General features: G+C 32.6%; 1 protein-coding gene across 7 annotated transcripts in view; it reads left to right on the top strand.

Annotated features, from left to right (window-relative positions):
* SATB1 (SATB homeobox 1) overlaps positions 1–19,273 on the top strand; it is a 109,408-nt gene that overhangs the window by 8,584 nt on the left and 81,551 nt on the right. For 3 of the 7 annotated variants that reach the window (XM_087712834.1, XM_087712833.1, XM_087712830.1), the window contains exons 1-5: positions 11,271–11,802; positions 12,653–12,739; positions 15,218–15,453; positions 18,328–18,504; positions 19,059–19,185. In XM_087712834.1, coding sequence (XP_087568960.1) covers positions 15,243–15,453; positions 18,328–18,504; positions 19,059–19,185 — 515 coding nt within the window. In that variant the 5' untranslated portion in view covers positions 11,271–11,802; positions 12,653–12,739; positions 15,218–15,242. Of the gene's footprint in view, positions 1–11,269; positions 11,803–12,652; positions 12,740–15,217; positions 15,454–18,327; positions 18,505–19,058; positions 19,186–19,273 lie in introns of those variants that run through there. The other 4 variants (XM_014051892.2, XM_087712831.1, XM_087712832.1 and 1 more) reach the window with 3 other exon arrangements.

Here is a 19,273-nt window from a genome sequence, read left to right as displayed (position 1 = left end):
TTGCCAGGAGAATTACAAAAGGCATAGGGTATTAAAATTCAGAAATGATTAAAATTGAAATAAAAGGATGCTGTTTCTTTGCCAGTATTCTGGCAGTCATAATGACATACAGAGATTAGTTTCCACCTTCATCTTTCCTTCTTTCTCATTTCCTCTTGTTTATTGTTGACACATTTTCTCTTATGTTTTTTCCTTCTGATCTCTCTGTATCCTTCAGTTATTCCCACATTTTATCTCTTTTTAGTATAGTGAGCTTCTTTAACCTTATTATTATAATAACATCATAGCTTATCAATATTTAATCTCCAGATATTTTGAGATTTCTTAAAACGTAGGTCACTTCTGTTAAATGAGGTGATGTTACTTTTTCTTAATATCTTCTTTTTTTGGCAGTTTAACTTGTAATGTTAAAACACATGCGTTAAGCTACTGCAGAAAAAAGGAAACTTACCAGTCATGGAATAATCAGTTATGCATGAATTCAAATTTAACAGATGGATTTGGGATTTAAAAATTTCTCATTTGGCTTCTTGCTTTTTTTCCTGTTTGTACTACACCTGTCTCTTATGTACAGATAAACATCTAACATAGTTTACAGGGTTTTAAAAATACATAACTTAATGTTTTCTTGTAAAAAATAACTTATCTGTTCCTTATCCTATATCTTTAAGAAATGTACATATTGCAAGTTTTGTTAAATGTTAGCTTTGAAAATATAGCTTTTACAATGTATGTTTAATTTCGAAGTTTAAATAATGTTTATTGTTTATTTATTCCAGTGGCAGTTTTTTAGTTTATATATATTGAAGAAAACATGTGCTTATGAAATTGTAATCTATATGCAATTTATTCAAAGAGAAGCAGATATCAAAATGAAGTGGACTATTGCCTAAACTATCTTGTTCAAAAGAGAAATAATCTGCATTTTATCATATAGCATAGTGAAAGAGACATCCTAAAGGTTTCTATAGGTAGTTATATAACCTCTCACACTTTAGAGCAGAAAATTAATGTCTAGAGTGAAGATCTTTAAATATACCATTTAATTGCATGATATATTGTGAAACCTTTATGCATGTATATCTACAACAAACACCGTAATTATTTGGCATTTCCACCATGCATTTAAGATTACTGTGTTAAATTAAAGCACAAGAAAGAAAACTTCAGATATTACTAAACCAGAAACTGTCATAAATTGAAATTTTAATTTGGCAGCATCTGTAGACTAGAAGTTCTCTAAATTTTCAAAGTCCAGAAAAGTATGACATTTCATTCTAATATTTCTTTAGCTTAAGCAGTCTTAGATTACTATCTATGCATCTGATTTGATGTTATAAAAAAGAAAATAATCTTGTTTATCAAATTTTAAAACAATTTTTGAAAATTGTCTCTTGCTTTAAATATAGACCAAAATGCTATCATATGCACGTAAACTAAAATTGGGTAGTTTTTATGCCCTAGTAAAGAAGTTTTGTTCACTGCCTATGGACTATTTAGTTACTCTTACTTTTTTAATATGCCAATCAGTACATGGTTAAACAATACTTGTGGCTCGTTCAGTAATTTAAAATCGGGGAGGCCCTATTTGTGGGGAAATAGGCCTTCCCTCAAGGCCTATCTATGGGGAAATGTAGCTTACGTTCACCTTCCGGCACACAAAAAATGGGTATATGTTAGAAAAACTATGTAGTGTTCATGTGGAGTTTCGAAGCCCAGTATAATTGGGCTTCAAAATTTCATATGAGCACTGCATAGTTTTTCACATTTTGTAGTCCAGACTCTGTACCTTGGTATAAGTTTAATGTACATTTTACATTGTAGTTATATGTCTTAAATATGTTGCAAAGTCTGAAAGGATTTTTATGGAAATAAGCGGTGGACATCCACAATATGTGTTATTGAATAAAGTGTTGATTTATCAGTATTAAGAGAAAAGCTAAACTTTGAAAAAACTGAAAATTATCCACCTTGGATATACCATTTCTAATTACCTATCCAACTTAATTTCTATTCAGATCAGGTATTCTTCATCAGAATTAATTACTCTAAAACATTCTGCTATCATTATTAGCAGGGAATATTGTTAGAAGCAATATGTTGATGGAATAACAAATCATTAATTTATTTGATTATTGACCTAACAGTTTGATGCTTTAAAGCAAATAATCGTTTTCCAACTGCTCTTGACAGATATAAAAGCTTTTTTTTAAAAAAAAAATACATGTGATCCATAAAAAGTCTTCAGGACACTTACCATACATCTTGCAGTCTGTATTTAGCTTGTGTTTGCCTTGGGTTCTAGTGTAGGGAATTTAAAACCCCTCTCTTGGAATGGTTTGTAATAGCTTAAAAGTAGGATGGATATCTTATTTAAATAATAATAATTAAAAGGAGAATCTCTTTTTTCAGCTTTTTCTTATGTATAATGCAGTTATACAGTTGTTACACAAAACATAATGTTACTGCAATCTATAAGATATTCTATTTCAAGTCAATATCAAAGAATCTGTTTTCAACTAATGTATAAGTCTTTGTACTTCTCTCATTTACACACTGAATAAAAACTGATTTATCCTGTTTAAGGATAAATTGTGCATAGTGTTACAATCTGGCTGTTCTGTTCCTTCAAACTCCATTCTTTGTTTAATAAATAAAAAATTTGGAGAAAACTGCACATTTAACAGACATGTGCTTATTAACATGCCAATATAGAAAATTAGTACAAAGTACAGTGAAAGAACTCTTTTAATTAAAAACTTGTATATACATAGCACCAGTGGACATACTGTCCTATTTTTAAAAAACTACTTTAAATAGGATTTTTTTAAAAAAAAACCTGTAATAGAGCAATCTATTCAATAAATAGTACATTATTAGGAATAACTGTGGTTTTTTAAAAAAAAAAGCAAATACTGTTGTACCCTCCAATAAGTAATATCACTTTAAATACCTAATTAAATACCCAAAGCCATAATGTGGTTTCTTTTACTGTTAGCACAATAAATAGACTCTCTTATTGTGTCTTACCATTGTGTTTAAAGAAGGATTATTTGGCAAATAATATTTAATATTTTGGTATTAGCACAAAAGTCTGAAGACAGATTAAATCAGGCAGAGAAAAAGCATAAATATGGTCTGCAGATGAATATGGTTTGCAGGAAGGCTTACCTGTAAAGATTCTTCTCTTATCAATCCTGTCAATAAGCTCCAATAGGTTATTCTTTTTCTCTTCATAGCTGATATGTATAAGAATTTTCCCCAATCCCAAGAGTTTCAAATGTTTTCCACTAATATTAAAAATTATGCAAAGTGGCATTACCTGAAGGATTATTGTTGGAGATTGAACATTATGACATTTTAAGATGGCAGTGAAAGATTTTGAAAAAAGTCACTGCTGGAGCGTATAAAGGACTAATCTTATTTATTCCAAAAGCAGTTTCCCATGCTGCCAATATATGATCATTGTGGGCCAGTCTACATAAGGTTCTCAGAAGCTACAATTGATATAAAATGTGGCAGCTTGTATATTTCTTATTATATATATGTTAATCAATTTAACAAGTAATATTCTTAGTGAATATATTGCTAATTTGATTTTACATAATCTATTATGCAAACTGTATAGAAAATATGTTTGTTTTGTCCTCAATCAGTAGAAAATGGAAAATTCAGCTTTACATAATGATACAATCTAAATGGTTAGGGGAATCTGAAAGTCTACACAAATGAACATAGTGCATATCATAATAGCAACAGAAGTCCTTGTACTAAGAAGACGTATCCTCATGACATCATCTTTCTTTCATCCCTTATCCACTGGTGAGACCGTTTTGATTTTAAAGTAGTGTGTTTCATGTTTTGTGGTCTTTGAGTGTAAATCAATAAAGTTTTCTCCTGATTTAGTGATTTAGACTTCATCAGTCATTGGTGATGTGGTACTGTGCTGTGGTAGAAATTGTTCTTCATGGCCATTTTGGTTAGGTTATTGGAAAGATTGGGTGCCTGGCTTTCACAGAGACATCTGCTTATTTAAAGGCTGATTGGTGCTGCTTATTTAAACATAACTAATATTCTGATGGAAGAGAATTTAACACCATAATTAGATGCATCTTAAAATCAATGCAATCTGGGAAAGCCTGATACTATTTTCTACTTTCATTCTATCAGTAAACCTGAGTCCCAATTGATAGGTTTGGAGCAGGGATCCCCAAACTTGGCAACTTTAAGACTTGTAGACTTCAACTACCAGAATTATGACTGGAGAATTCTGGGAATTGAAGTCCACAAGTCTTAAAGTTGCCAAGTTTGAAGACCTCTGGTTTGGAGGTATAATATGGTCCCAAGATGAAGCAAGAGGGAGCTTTCTATATACATTATGCAAGCTTCCGGCTTTGTCTCACACAGTACCTGCATTCAACTGATTTGTCATACAGACTAGTTTTGGATATGGGTTTACTAACATCCAAGAACACCAGTTCAGAAATAGTATGACTTGTTACTTGGGCAACTTGAGAAGAAGCTTCCTTCCAGCACATGCCTAGGCCCACTGTGCTTTATTTTGAGAAATGATAGTGATTTTTCTTGCCAGTTGGTGACATCAATTGGGAGGAGGCAGCGGTGGAAACCTCCCAATTGTTACCTTTAAATTAGCAGATAGCACTAACTACAGAACATTAGTTACTGTTGTTCCTTCAATGAAATAGATCTTGTCCACTGGGGCAAATTATTCAGACAATTTAAACCATGGGAAAATGTACTGTACATTAATGTAATCTGGCCTTGAGGTAGAACCCTGTATTCATCAAAGGGAATATATTTGGTGGGAGAAAACACAATATTTAAACATGGAATTGTTATGGATGAGAGTATCAAAGTAATTTAGTATTGAGCTCATCGAGATGCAGTTCTGATAATCCTGATACAAATCCACAAGGTTATTTGAAGAAAAAAAAAACACCGAGAGAACAATAAAAAAATGGACAAAAATGAGTGATTCTTCCTTTAAATTTACAAACCAATTGAATATGTAGGCTGCAACCTTACATCCATGTATTTAACAGTAAAACCTTATATATTCTGTGGGACATATTCCTAAACATGTAATAAACTTTTGTAATTAAAGAAACAATTAAAGACATACCTAAATGCTAAAATATGTTGAGCATCCTTTATATTTACTTTGAAAATAGAGCAAATTATTACAAATGAAATTGTGCAAGTTAACCATAGAAAAAAATCAAATATATTATGTATATACAATCCATCTTTTACATTCCATCACACTAAAGATATAACTATATACCTACTAGATATATTTTAAGAGATTTTAGGATATGGTTACTCTGAACTTCTCCTCCCTCCCACCCCACAGTCTGGTCCTGTTAAGTTTAGGATTGTGTATTATCTTAATCTGGGCATTTCCCTGGGAAAGCTCTGTATTGCAAAATTTTCCCCCATTGCTCCTGCAGATTTACATTCCATCACACTCCCCAATTACTAACTCAAATATATACCCTATGTATTATCTAATGTAAAACATAATATTTGAATATGTAACTATATTTCATGAGTAAATACTATGTTCTCTAAGAGTATATTAAACAAAAAACACTATAAATTGCCAATATGCAAAACATTAGTTGCTGTATTAATTGTTCACTAATGGGGTTTTCATTGCTAACAACCAGGAAATCCACAAGGTGAAGACTAGAATAGGAAGTTGTAGAATATTCTAGAAGGCAGTAGCAACCTATCTTTAGATCATGCCAAGATTATTATACTGTTATATTTATGTAATTTACTCAGAGTCAAGCTCAATATGAATATAATTTAACCTGCCCATAAATATCTATCTATGCTATATTTATAATTATTTGCATTGATACATTGTGTTATATATGTGTAATATTTTTAAATAGGGTAAATTCAAATAAAATTAATGGTAAATGTGATGGGTACTATTCTGAATGGACAATACTATCATATTACCAAATTGCATTCTTGCATGAATGGAAAACCATGAGTATCAGGGCTATGTGTAATTCCCCTCCATTCTCTTTTCAGCTTTCAGCTTTAAATTTTTTGTCTATTATTTGGCCTGTTCTTCCCCTGCCCTATATGCTAATGTCCATCCAGGACAGTAAAGGCCATGTCCTCAAAAAGTAACTAAGTATAGTCCTGGGCATCAAAAGTTGCCACTCCGTGCTTGAATTAGATATACCTAACTCAATATACTCAATATACTGAATTTAGATTAAGTGAACATGCAAATTGATAGAGGAGATGTCTGTTACTCCTTTTATACAACAGAAAACATTACACATAGTATCAAGAAAAATATTTCTTTGCTTTTCAGGCCAAAATCATTTAGGATTTAAAACATGATAATAAAAAATTGCAAGGAAAAAAATCCTGTCATTGTGCAAAAGGTCAATACAATTCAAACACACATACGTTTTGATAGCTTTGTGCTAGCGTCGGCTGTTTCCTATTATATACAACCTTGCATTTTGGTCTTCCCTATAGCTAAAAATAATTAAAGAAACAAAGAAATTACAGGAAAAAAAGAATTGTTTGCTTTGTACTTTCCAACTCAAGTTCAAACTGAACTTGTTTTTCTATGAAATCAAAACCTAACTTTTGTGTCTGATATTGGATCCAAATACAAGAAAAATAGAGATGAGGTCCAGTCTCTTAAACACACACACACACACAGACATGTGCATACAAAGAACCACAGTAACCACAATTCCAATCATTAGCTAAATTTCATTCCTGCCATCATCATAAACCAGATTAGATTGTGTCTGGATCCAGATTGTACTCTGAAATCAACTAATTAATCAGCAATGAATTGCTGCTACTTTATAGGCTTTAAACAAAGTGGAATATGTTTCAGAAAAATAAGCATTTAAGTTCATAACGCTTCACTTCAAATGATTTTAACATTATTAAAATCTAATTGATTCTAATATTAGTATTTTTGATTTGCAGAACTTTGTGGAATGTTTCTTCAGAAGTCTCTATTTCATGCTTCTGAAATATAATATGGCCAGTTAAGTAAAGATCAGGTTTTAATGGTAGCGTATTATTAGAATCAATTTAAAGCTTACAGATCTAATAAAATTATATTATTCCAAAATATATTGTTATATATTCTGTACAAAACTATTTATTTTGACATCATTATATGTTTTCACATGTCTTCTATTGTTCCCATGTTAGCCAGAAAATTTCATTCCACATTTTAAATAATTTCAAAAAAGCTACCCATAATAATGAAACAAATGTATTTTTGAGACAAAAAGAATGACTGAATTTAATTAGACCTTTTTTCAGGTATCATTCAATTTGAGTTCATTAATAATCATTCTAATTTTGTTTTCCTTATTCTTGGTCACTTTAAATATTCCCAGGGCAGATATTTAGCTATTCATATAAAGATAACAGTATGAATTTTGTTTTACATTTGTATTTTAATAACATAGATATCTTTATCCTTAATACTGTAAGTAGAGTTCTGTACTGTTATTGGAACTTTTTTTTAAAAAAATTAAAAACTACCAAGTAGCCCCCTTTGAAAGCGGAAAATTGATAATTGCCTGTCAATGCTTCCAGATTTTGCATATTCTTTGTGTATGTATGTTTGTGCACGTGCACGCACACACGCACACACACACACCTGTGGAGTTTTATTCAGTATGAACTAGAGAGTATTTATGTTATAAACATGTATTTAAAATTAATTTAAATGGATTGTTCCAACTAGTATACAGATTACACTATAAAAGAATTTAAACTAAACTGAAACCCTTCAGATGTTATTATTACCACTCACAACATTTCTACCAGCCTGGCCATTGGTCCTCACACACCTGTTACAATTTCAATTATCCATATAGCTGCTTATTTTTAAAAAGTATGGTGTGTGGCTCACACAACTGATAACAGCAAAAATGAAATTTCTTAATTGCATGGATAATACCTTATAACCTTTAGTCAAGCTGATTTCCATAGTTTATCTTAAGCAGTTGTCTTAAAGTGAATAAGTTGTAGTCTTGTATTGAATTCATTTGGAATATTGACTCTGAATTTTAATAAGTACACATTTATGAGATTTTTAGATAGATTTACAAATATGTTGATAGATGATCGAAAAGAATTATATTTCAAATAACACAGTATAGAATCTTAGTGTTTGATGGCTATTTCACACATGCTAGTTAGAGTATTTCAAGTTAAAGGCACTGATTATGAACATATGTATGAGAAATGTGCTGCATTAATTTTATGTGTCTATATTTGTGTATGCACAGACAGCCTGAATATTAACTTCTATATTCTGATCTTTCAAATAACTGCTGTGTTTCAAGCATCATACTCTTTATTTCTAATATAGTAATATATTCTGTGCGTTCCTGACTGCTATAAATATTTTATGTATTTCACCCCATTACCATTTTCTGCACAGTCTATGGTGTTTATATCTACTTCGGTAGATGCCAGCCTATGTAACTCTGTACCTTCAATGCTTTGTTTTGGTATTGTACAAAGATGCACATATTAATACATTTTTTAAACATTTGCTAATTTATACCTTTTTATTTGAAGTATTCAGCACTGTGTTTTTTATTTTCCTTAAGAAAAATGTACCTTCTAGTTGCCTATTTAAGAAAACACATTGTTCATGTGACAGTCCATTTACTTTTTTAAAAAAAATACTTGCATTTGAAAAGCAGAATAGTAATTACTGCTAGTTATAGATACTTCATATTTATATATATATATATATATCCAGAAACTAATTAAGTGATTGCATCTAGGCTAAAGATCTTGAGATTTTAATTCATGTTGCCTTGCTTAACTAGCTTCTGGACATATATTTTCTATCAAATTAGTAAAAAAGTTTCTATTGTATTAGTTTGCATGGACTTTTTTCCTTTCTACCGACATGACTTGCTTCTCATGTGATAGAGCATATTCACTCTACCATTAATTTTGATAATTATTACAGTTGCAAATAAATTAGCAACTGCGGTATTTGCTGTCCCATAGTGTGTTTGGTGTCTTTCCATATAGATTACTGTGGCAGACTAACATTCTTTCTAACTTTCAATGTGCTAAAACTATTGATATACATTATACAGGTGTTTTTCCATCTTGAGTAATCCTAATATATAGGTATCAACTCCAAAATTTCTTGAACAGCATGGCCATTGCTGAGAATGCCAGAAAATGAAGTTGACATATAGCTTAATGGGATCCCATTCACAAGCTGTACCACAAAAAATTGGCACTAAGTTATAGATAATGGTGGTATAATTTACCACTGTTAAACTTTGTTTTCTAAGATTTCTTTTTACTCTGTCCTCCTCTAATTTATTTCTTATTCTTTTTCTACACTTTGCATAACTATGCATATCCTGAAAATAGTGTGATGGGAACATATGTAAGTACGTATGTCAAAAAGACTTATAATAGCTATAGAATATTTTTTTAAAAAAAATTGAATGAATTAATGTCATGGCATACTTTTTACAATCTTCTAAAGCCTTTGGTTGCAGCAATATTGCTTCAGCCTGATCCATACCAAATAAGCATATAACTGTGTTTATTTTATATCTTATAAAAAAACCCATGCAATATAAAGTACTTCAGATCATTCAGGATGGTTATGGTTGTTCCATTTCCAGTCATCTTTGCATTTCTATAATTATTCATTCTCAGTTATTCTCTCTAATGATGATACACTTTAGTGCAGCACTGCAAAGAATTGGCACAGCCTACAATTTCCTATTCTCTTGAGCAATTTTACATTTATTTTTCACTGTAACTCCTCCCTACTTAAAAAAAGTGCATGCATATAAAGTTTGCCAATTTGACATTTTTGTCTATGTGAAAAAAACAGGTCTGCAACAAACCTGTGTTGGAGATCTGAACATCTGTGTTACGTAAATCTCCTGCCCAATTTTTCTGTAAGGCAATAAGATTTCAAAGAAACAACCCATGACCTATTGTAATTGTTTTGACTGACATTTAAATGATTATACATTAATCCATTTTATTAATGAGTTCCTTGCATCTATAACATGCAAGACACTTCATTAGTGTTATCATTGGAAAATTATTAAGTTGAGCCATAGGTTATTGCAGCAAGTTACCAGTACTGAATTGGCTTTATTTGGGATTAATATTATCTAACAATGGCTTCTATGAATACACAACCGTAGTTAAGAAAACCATGGAGTATAACTTTTGTATGTAATACTTTTTTGTAAGAACTAATCAATGAAACCCATTTTAGTCTTGATAGAATTTCCATTTGTCTACTCAAGCAGGTCCAAATTTGGGTACGGGGCAAATGAAAGGGCTAATGGTGCTGCTGGTGTGTATTTGTATTATTACTTCAAGCTGCGACAATTAAAGGATTCTCCCTTTTCCTCAGGAGAGTATAGCACGATCCATCCCGTTTCTCCCTAGCTAAGAAACTTTGAATGCCAACCATATGCTCCTGTGCATTATGTGCACCTGCTCTCTCTTCCCTCCATCTCTGTAGATCTTTCTGCCTGGGCAGATGCCCACTTCTTGCTAGTCCCACTTTGTTTCTAAATTTGTTAGGTGCGCTACTTCTCGGGAGTGCCTTTGGCAACTAGCGAGTTACCTCTATCCCGTTGCTATCAATAGCTGCTGTCCCGCTGGTGCTGAAGAAGGAGCTATGTATGTTGCGTGGCTACTTGGGATTTATAGAGACTTTACGCTTGCTTTTCCTCGCCCGTCCCTCGGTTCTCCCCTTTGTCGCCCTCTCAACCCCTGAGCGCCCTCTCTCGCTAGCTTTATCAGGAAGTCGCTACTGCTGCTTCTGTTTTGGCCCGTACCCGGCGGCAGACCGCTCTGCATACGTTTCGCGATTGCCCAGTGCCCCTGCCAGCGGCGTCTCTCGTTCGTTCGCATTGCTCCCTGTTATTCCGGGTATTGTGTGTAATAAATGCACAGCCGCCTCACTCTAATCAAGCTGATTACAAATTCTTGCGCGCCCTGTGCCGGAAATCGCACCCCCCTCGGCTCTCTATACCCCTCCCTTCGCCTCCTCCCCCCCACCTCCGGCTTTCTGGTTTTAACCCCCTCCCCCTTCTGCCTTAACCCTCCAGCCCCCTTTTTAATCCAATTCCCATTTCCACCCCTTCAAGATGCCCTTTCTTCCATCCTCTCAAGCCCCCCCGACACCCTCCCCCGCGCATCGATTTACGCCGTCACCACCTCCTCCTGCTTGTCTGTCTCTCCCTCCCAGGACGGCGCGTCGAATGATCCGGGGCCGCCGGGGAAGAGCTCCAGGCAGCAGGAGGGAGGCTGCGTCCTCCTACTGTCTTAAACTGTATCTCTCTCTTAAAAAAAAAAAGCAAGCCGGTAGCCCTCCGTGTTATTTTGTATTAAAATGAGGAGGAGGAGGAGGAGGAAGAAGAAGAAGAAGCAGCAGCAGAAACAGCAGAAGCGGCAGCAGAAAGCAATAGCGGAGAGGAAAAGAGGAAGGAGCAGGAGCAAGGGACGGCGGCGGCAGGAGCAGGAGGAGGAGTGATGAGTCAACTAATAATTTAATGGGGACAGAGCAAGCGAGAGTGAGAGAGGGCGAGAGCGAGCAAGCCAAGCTGCGTCCCGGACACACACACACACACACACACACGCAGACACACAACCCTGTAACATCCAGCAACCACCACCAAACCGGCCTAAATAACAGTTATAGCCAGCCGACAGACAACAAGAATTTGAAATCTCACAGGATTAATTTATTACTGTTTTTTTTGGTAACCTGATTTCCCCTTTTCTCACTTCCCATCTCTTGTCCCTAACCTTGATTTTGCTTAACTCTTCCTAAGTATATTATTTTTAATTTTCTCAAATGAAGGATTTTGCTTTTGTTTTACTTTTGGTGCTGATTGTATTACTTTCCGTTCCTACCCCCCCCCCCGCCCCGGTTCGTCCGTCTGTCTGTCTCTCCGGGTAAATGAGAAAGAAGAGCTTCTATGCATTACAAATAATAATAAACAACAAGCGCAATAGTGAAACTAAGTGTTTATATCTTTAGTTTCTACTTTTTCTGTAGCTTTTAGTATTTTTATTTTGTTTCTTTTCCGTAAAGCTATGTGCAGAAAGTTGTCGGGTTAGTTTTTTTTTTCTTTGTGGGAAGGAGGCATGCCTTCAGTTGTATTTTCTATTTTTTTTATTGTTATAGCTTATTAGAAAAATAATTATAAATAGAAAACTCACTAGCTTTTCTGCTTTCTAAAGAGTCAAATAGAAAAGCTATCTCGTTTTCCCTCTGTTCAGACTTAGGCAGGTCATACCTAATCTCACTTTCCTCTTTTTTTTAAAAAATGTTTTGATTCAGTATTGTCAGCATTATGTTTGTTTAAATATAATTATTATGCATTATAATAATTATTTCCCTTTCTCATTCCCTATTATTGCAATCACCACGTTTCTGTAAATTTATTAGTACTTTTTTCTCTCTCTGGATTTCTTTTATTGTGTCCCCTCCAATAGCTGCTATATTTGGCTTATATATTTTCCTTTTACTATTTTAAGAAAAATAGAATTTTGAAAGGAAGTATCCTTTAGGGTTTTTATGTTTTGTTTTGTTTTTTTACAAAAAGGGATTTAGAAATCATCTTCAAGACATCGTTCTACAAAGGGAATCTCCTTTGTTTCCATTATTTATATGCTGTCAAGTTTTGAAGTGGTGAGTTTCAGGTCTTTTTATGAAATTTCACTCAAACTGCAGTCTTCCTGTTTCTAGATAGTGTTTTGCTTCTTTGTCTCTTTAAAAGGTCACAGTGAAAGCTTGGCCTGGATTATCACAGCCATATGGAATGGATAAGAACAGAGCCTCTCTTAAATGTGATTAAGGGGTTTTATCAGAGAAAGGAGGAGGAGATAAAGAGAAAGGGGAGGGAGCTAAGTCTCAAAGTATTGAAGATACAGTAGTCACTTCTACTTGTAGAACCATATGCAAACAACTGAAATCCACTCACAAAATATTTAAAATGTCATCCTCCATCAACAGTATAAACATGCAGTAGTGTATCTTTTTCTAAAAACGTATAGAATAGAACAAATGCTTGAATAGGAAACCAGCAGAAACTCCTATCCCTATCATATCCAAAGACAATAATTAACTCTTCATGAGAAATCATGTTGAGTATATCTCACTGGTATTTCAGATGGAGGGAAGCTTTGTTGAACTTTAGCCTTGAATGTAAAAGTTTAAATTGGTAAATTATGTGGAGGGGTTTTCTTTTGCACCTTTTGCATCCATTTCTTTTGCATTATATTCTTTTTGCAAGATGATTAAGCTGAACAGTGTAGACACAGTGGATATGACCAATTAAATATTTAGTCACTATGCTATCTATCTATCTATCTATCTATCTATCTATAATTGCTAGCATGATATTTTTATTCACTGGTTATGACTGGAGACGCATATGGGTTAACTAAGGAAACAAAAATTTGGTGTTTGTAAAAAAAAGTGGTAGTAATTTCTCAGTTCAAAATATTTTTGTCTTCAACTAATTTCAAATTAAGGAAAGAAAAGCTTGGGTGTTAGCCATGTTTTGATGAAGTACTACCAAGGACCCAGTAGATGTTGGTAATTTAGATATGCAGTGTTGAGTTAAATAGCAGTTAATGTAATGAAAAAGAATAATCTTGATTAAAAAAGTGATTAAAATAGGCATATTTATTGTTAATGAGACTCATAACCAAAAACAGATGGGACCACAATCAATGGTAAACCTTTGGTTCGCAGCATGTCACCCCAGAGTGCAAGGAAAAATAACCATTATATTCTAAACTTTATATTTATTCAATTGGCAGTTTTAAGGATACAGCTAACCCTTAAGATTAACATTACTTTTTTATAATGAAAGACAAAGCAGATATGATTAAGTAAGGAACAAATTTGCAGTGAGAATATATAGCATTATCACTAAAATGAAAATCTTGTCAGAGCTGAAAAAGGAGATTTTTTTTTACTGTAGATTAAAACATTATTTGTAAACAGTTTAATATTTTTTCTTCAAAGTAACCTCAACCTTCCCATTCACAGTGGATAGTGTTCATACTTAATTTTTTAAGTATTGCTTCATAAATGACTAGTCACCTGTGCCTAGAGTTCATACCACATATATAATAAAATAGGTACTGTGATTCAATCTTTAAAAAGGTAGCAGACCTTCTATTGTAAAACAAATATATGTTCACAATAACATAGATAAATGTATTAATATAATTTTCAATAATTAAAAGTACTTTTGTTTTGTTTTTGTTTTACAGTAGTTCATAGTTACTGTGCATGTGCTGTATTACAAAAACAATCATATCAAAAAAGTAAAGAATTTGAAAGCAATATTGAATGCTAGTAGTTAGGCTAAGAGCTTTTGTTTAGTTTGATAATACAAAGTTGTCAATGTTCAAAAATTCATCAAATAGTGTAAAAGGTTTGAAAGATTTTCAACTTGATACCCAAGAAAGTTAGAAGGGCTTAAGGAGATTTCCACATGGGGTAGTTATATAGTAACATTAAGTGACTTAGAATTTTACATTTTGCTATAGGAAAATAAGTGTTTAATCTTAACTGATGCTGAGTTGCCTTTAATGATAGAACAATTCATTTTATAAATTCTAACTTAATATATGAAACTTTTTTATAAAAAAAGATGCACACAAAAGAAGCTTCATATTCCTAGCTTAATCTATTACATGCCTAGTTAAATTTCTAATCCTTTATTTCCTGAGAAATTAAACAATCCAAGATTTCTATTTATTAAAGTGAAATATTTTACTAATTTGAGGAAATCATACTAAGCGTATAAATCATTAAGCTTATAATCTTAGATGTTATAAATAAGAAATATATTACTCTGAATGCTACTAAGTGTATGTGCAGTTCTCACTAATGATATATATAAAATATAAATCCCATATATACAGGTATATAATGAGCTTTATTATATATGAGTAGAAAAATATATACGCATATTGAAATGTTCTGGTAGGTTTGATAGTTAAACAACTTTCCCAGAAATATATTTTTATTTAAAAGCCAGTTAATATTATATGAACATACTATACAGATGTATTATGTACATGTTCAAAGCTGCCTACATTAAATTACGCACGCGTATACAACACATTTTTTTTTTTCAAATCATGGCAGGTGATCTTTAGAGGCGGGACTGAGTATGGATCATTTGAACGAGACAACTCAGGGGAAAGAACATTCAGAAATGTCTAACAATGTAAGTGATCCGAAGGGTCCACCAGCCAAAATTGCACGCTTGGAACAGAATGGGAGCCCATTAGGAAGAGGAAGACTTGGAAGTACAGGATCTAAAATGCAAGGAGTGCCTTTAAAACACTCTGGACACCTGATGAAAACACAAATTAGAAAAGGTAACACTATAATAATATAAAACATTAATTTTTAAATTATATATATATTGTCTTAGAAGAAACCTACCTTCAGGTTTGTGTATAATTTGTACCTCACTATGGCATTTTTATTCAACAAATATTGCATTCTTAAATCTGATAGAAATGGTACTTGGAAAGCTGAACTGTATGCCTGGGTGGAACATATCTTGTTTTACAGGGTGGAGTCTTTTTAATAGGAAAAAAATGTTATAATTTGAGATTATTTTTCTCAGTGAAAACAAATAATGCTATTAATCAAGGTCAGTCTTCCTATACACTCATTTTGTAGACATCTGTGTGGTATTGTCAAAATACTTTATAACATGTGAATAAATACGAAGGTTCTTGAAAAAGCCAGATTTATACTTCTATCTCTTGACAAAAATCCAAAATTGGAAGATCAACATTTCTGAAGCATTTGCTAGTTGGCTTCAAGAAAGTAATGTAAAGCTTGTTTGGTGTTCTGTGGAAAACTCCTTTATGATGACAATTTTTTCGCACTTTATTTCCTTAAGTACAATTCATTACTGAGCAATGAACAACTTGGGTGTCATATTGTTCAGTGACTGGTTTGCTGTAATTAGACATTCTCACACAAGAAAAAAACGCTTTTAGAGCCAGTGACTGATGCAGTATGTGTGTGTCCATGGTGGTTGTTTGTATTACAGTTCTGTTAAAGTAAAATTATTAATATGCATGATCTTTTTGGATCATAAACAGCACTCATGATAATTTAATCAAAATGCAACATATAATTTCAAATTCATTCAATGTTTCTTTCCTCAGTATTATTATTGCATGTTTCTAAGTCAAATTTCTTGGAATTGCTACACTAAAACAATTAAAAATACCAAGTTAGAGTGGCTTCCATTCCGATGCATAACATTTATCATACAATCATTTACTTTTTCCTTGGATTGGCGAAAACAAAGAATATATTGATCTTAGAATGAACAGACACAGCAGTCCGTATTGTTTAGATCTGTATCTATTAAAAATGGAAAAACAGCACTTCAGCAAATTCTTTGGCCTCTGCTCATGATTACCCTATTTATTGATTGTTTGCCAAGAATGTATGCATCTTAAGAAAGCCAAGGGTAAGGCATTAAAAATATAATTTATTGCTGCTTTTTAAACAGAGTGCATTAATATTGTACTTTGAAGCACTGGGGCTATGTAAAGAGGACTTTCTGACGCCTATAAACATATAAGTTCCATAAATTCCTAAATAGGAGTTTTCAGCTGTGTCTGGTATTATGTGATATTTGCACAGCAAACTTTAATGCCAGGACAGTTTTAGACAGGGATTCAACAGACTTCTCTGCTCCTTATGGCAGACACTCTGTTTATATAGACCCATAAACCTTCAGCAAATCCTCTGACATTGCTTTCAGGTTTAAATCATACTATATTTTTAGCATTGAACACTGACCAGTACTTTCCCCTTTAATACTAGAAGGTTATAAAGTTTCTGCACTGTCTTGCTAAGTACTTGAGTGATCAGCAATCTGGCAAGCTATGCTAAACAAGGAAGCTTTGCCATCACAGTATCATATAGAAATATAGCATACTTATCCTAATGGGGGAAGATTCTCATTTTTAGATGAGATATATTTCACAGACCCTGCTTTTTTTTAGTTTTAGTAATTTATTTTTCTCTTGTTTTGAGGTCAGTATGAGAAAAAGATAAGGTAAACAGATATATTATTGTATTTCTGAAATATGAATATGAAGTATGAAGAGAATTTGTGAATATTCTACAGTTAGGCTTCTAATCTGATAATTTTAAATTCCTAGCCTCACTGCTGTGTTCTGATTTTGATAGGGAGAGTTTATCAAACTCTAAAAAGAAATGAAGGAATAAGTTACCAATTTATATTGTGATATTTGTCTGGAGATTTTTTTTTCTGACATTAATGTATGAGATGTAAAATATTGGCAAGCATTTAGAATTGTGGTCCATGCTGAGTTTGTTTAACAAACTAGCAAATTTGAGCTTGTTTTGTAAGAAAGCATAGAGAAGTGGATTTGCAAGAGTCTGCCTAAAATGTAGAGAGAATAATATCTCATTACGCAGAAGCATACACTTTTGTGTGAATGGTTCCTTGAAATTTATATTAGAATATTCTGGAAATATAGATAGAGCAGAGCACTTTATTAAAAAAATAAAGAATATCCATGTAAATCATAACTGTATCTATTTAGAAATAAACCTGTTGAATTCAATATAAATCATAGGTCTAAAGCATGGTATGTGTGTATGTGTGCGCGCACGTGCAATTTTGGACTTCAATAAATTTACAGTAATTAGCTTTCCAAAACATCTTCTATATTCAGTTTTCTTATTCCAAACTATACAATTTGCTAAGATTAGATGATTTTTAAAACTATTTTTAAATATAAAAATCTGAAGAAAAATGAGATTAAGATGATATTTTATGAGTACTGCTATTGCAGTAATTTTCTATATTAGTTTGTGTACTGTCAACAATTTTTATTGTAAATAGAATTATGTAAATTGCATCACAGTGACTTGTTCTGAAGTTTTCTGCAATGTATGTTTAAGTAGCAGTACTTAAGTAGTACTTTTCACAAGTAATCATATAAGTTATGGACAATCAGGATTATACCTCTGCAAGCAATCTTTTTATATAATTCAGTATTAAATTCCTCAACAGATCAAAACCCTTTTCACTTTTTCACTCTTTATTAAATGTGTTCGTGTGATTTTTCATACCTTGCAAAAACTAGAGTTGGCGTTTGTTCAGCTCTGCAATAATTCTTTAGTAGTGCACTCAGAAAGTATATGTAAGGACTGTGCAAATGTTATTTCTGAACATTGTTATCTTATAGGAACCATGCTTCCAGTTTTCTGTGTTGTGGAACATTATGAAAATTCCATTGAGTATGATTGCAAGGAAGAACATGCAGAATTTGTTTTAGTAAGGAAGGACATGTTATTCAACCAGCTAATTGAAATGGCATTATTATCACTTGGATATTCTCATAGCTCTGCTGCCCAAGCAAAAGGTAAATGTCATGATAAATTACAAAATAATTTGTATTTATTAATGGGGACACTGAAACACAATTTTCCTTGGTTTCAGGAATGTTAAGAATGCAAAATCTAGTTGATGTATATGTAACAGTAATACATCCTTCAAATTTTGCTTAGTTCCATTTTTATACCTATTTTATTCATAGGAAACATTGAGGTATGATAGCACTTTTTAAATAGTTTCAGTGAAAGAGGCAACATTAACGATATATAAATATAAAGCATTTTTCAATAGATGAGCAGTTAAAAATTAACTTTATTGTACTACTAAGCCTCTCTTTTATTGTGAAATTTGCACATCTTTAGTGTGCAAAAGAGTAAGAAGGTGTAGAGTACTGTTTATGATTTCTATAGATTTCTGTATCTGTTTATCAATTCTTGGTGCAAGAGAAGAAAATTAGACAGTGAATTGATTTTAAATTTCATTAAAAGAGGAAAGTTATTTACAAGTAATTTTACAAATTCTTTTATTTAATTTCTTAACATTGTTGACATAGTTTTCCTGGAATCGTTCTGTTTGATGCAGGATTGATCCAGGTTGGGAAATGGAACCCAGTTCCTCTATCCTATGTGACAGATGCTCCTGATGCCACTGTAGCTGACATGCTGCAGGATGTTTATCACGTAGTCACACTGAAAATCCAATTGCACAGGTATGTCACATACAGCAGAAATCTGAGTAAGAATCAGAATCTGATATATTGTGACTACTCCAAATCTGCTTAACTCAGCATAAAAATC

Source organism: Thamnophis sirtalis, unplaced genomic scaffold, assembly GCF_051295495.1.
Source record: "Thamnophis sirtalis isolate CommonGarterSnake01/CBP01778 unplaced genomic scaffold, rThaSir2_p1.2 scaffold_4, whole genome shotgun sequence".
In the NCBI taxonomy this organism is placed as follows: Eukaryota; Metazoa; Chordata; class Lepidosauria; order Squamata; family Natricidae; genus Thamnophis; species Thamnophis sirtalis.
The sequence above is the reverse complement of the archived record's forward strand: the minus strand, read 5'-3'. Positions and strand labels throughout refer to the sequence as shown.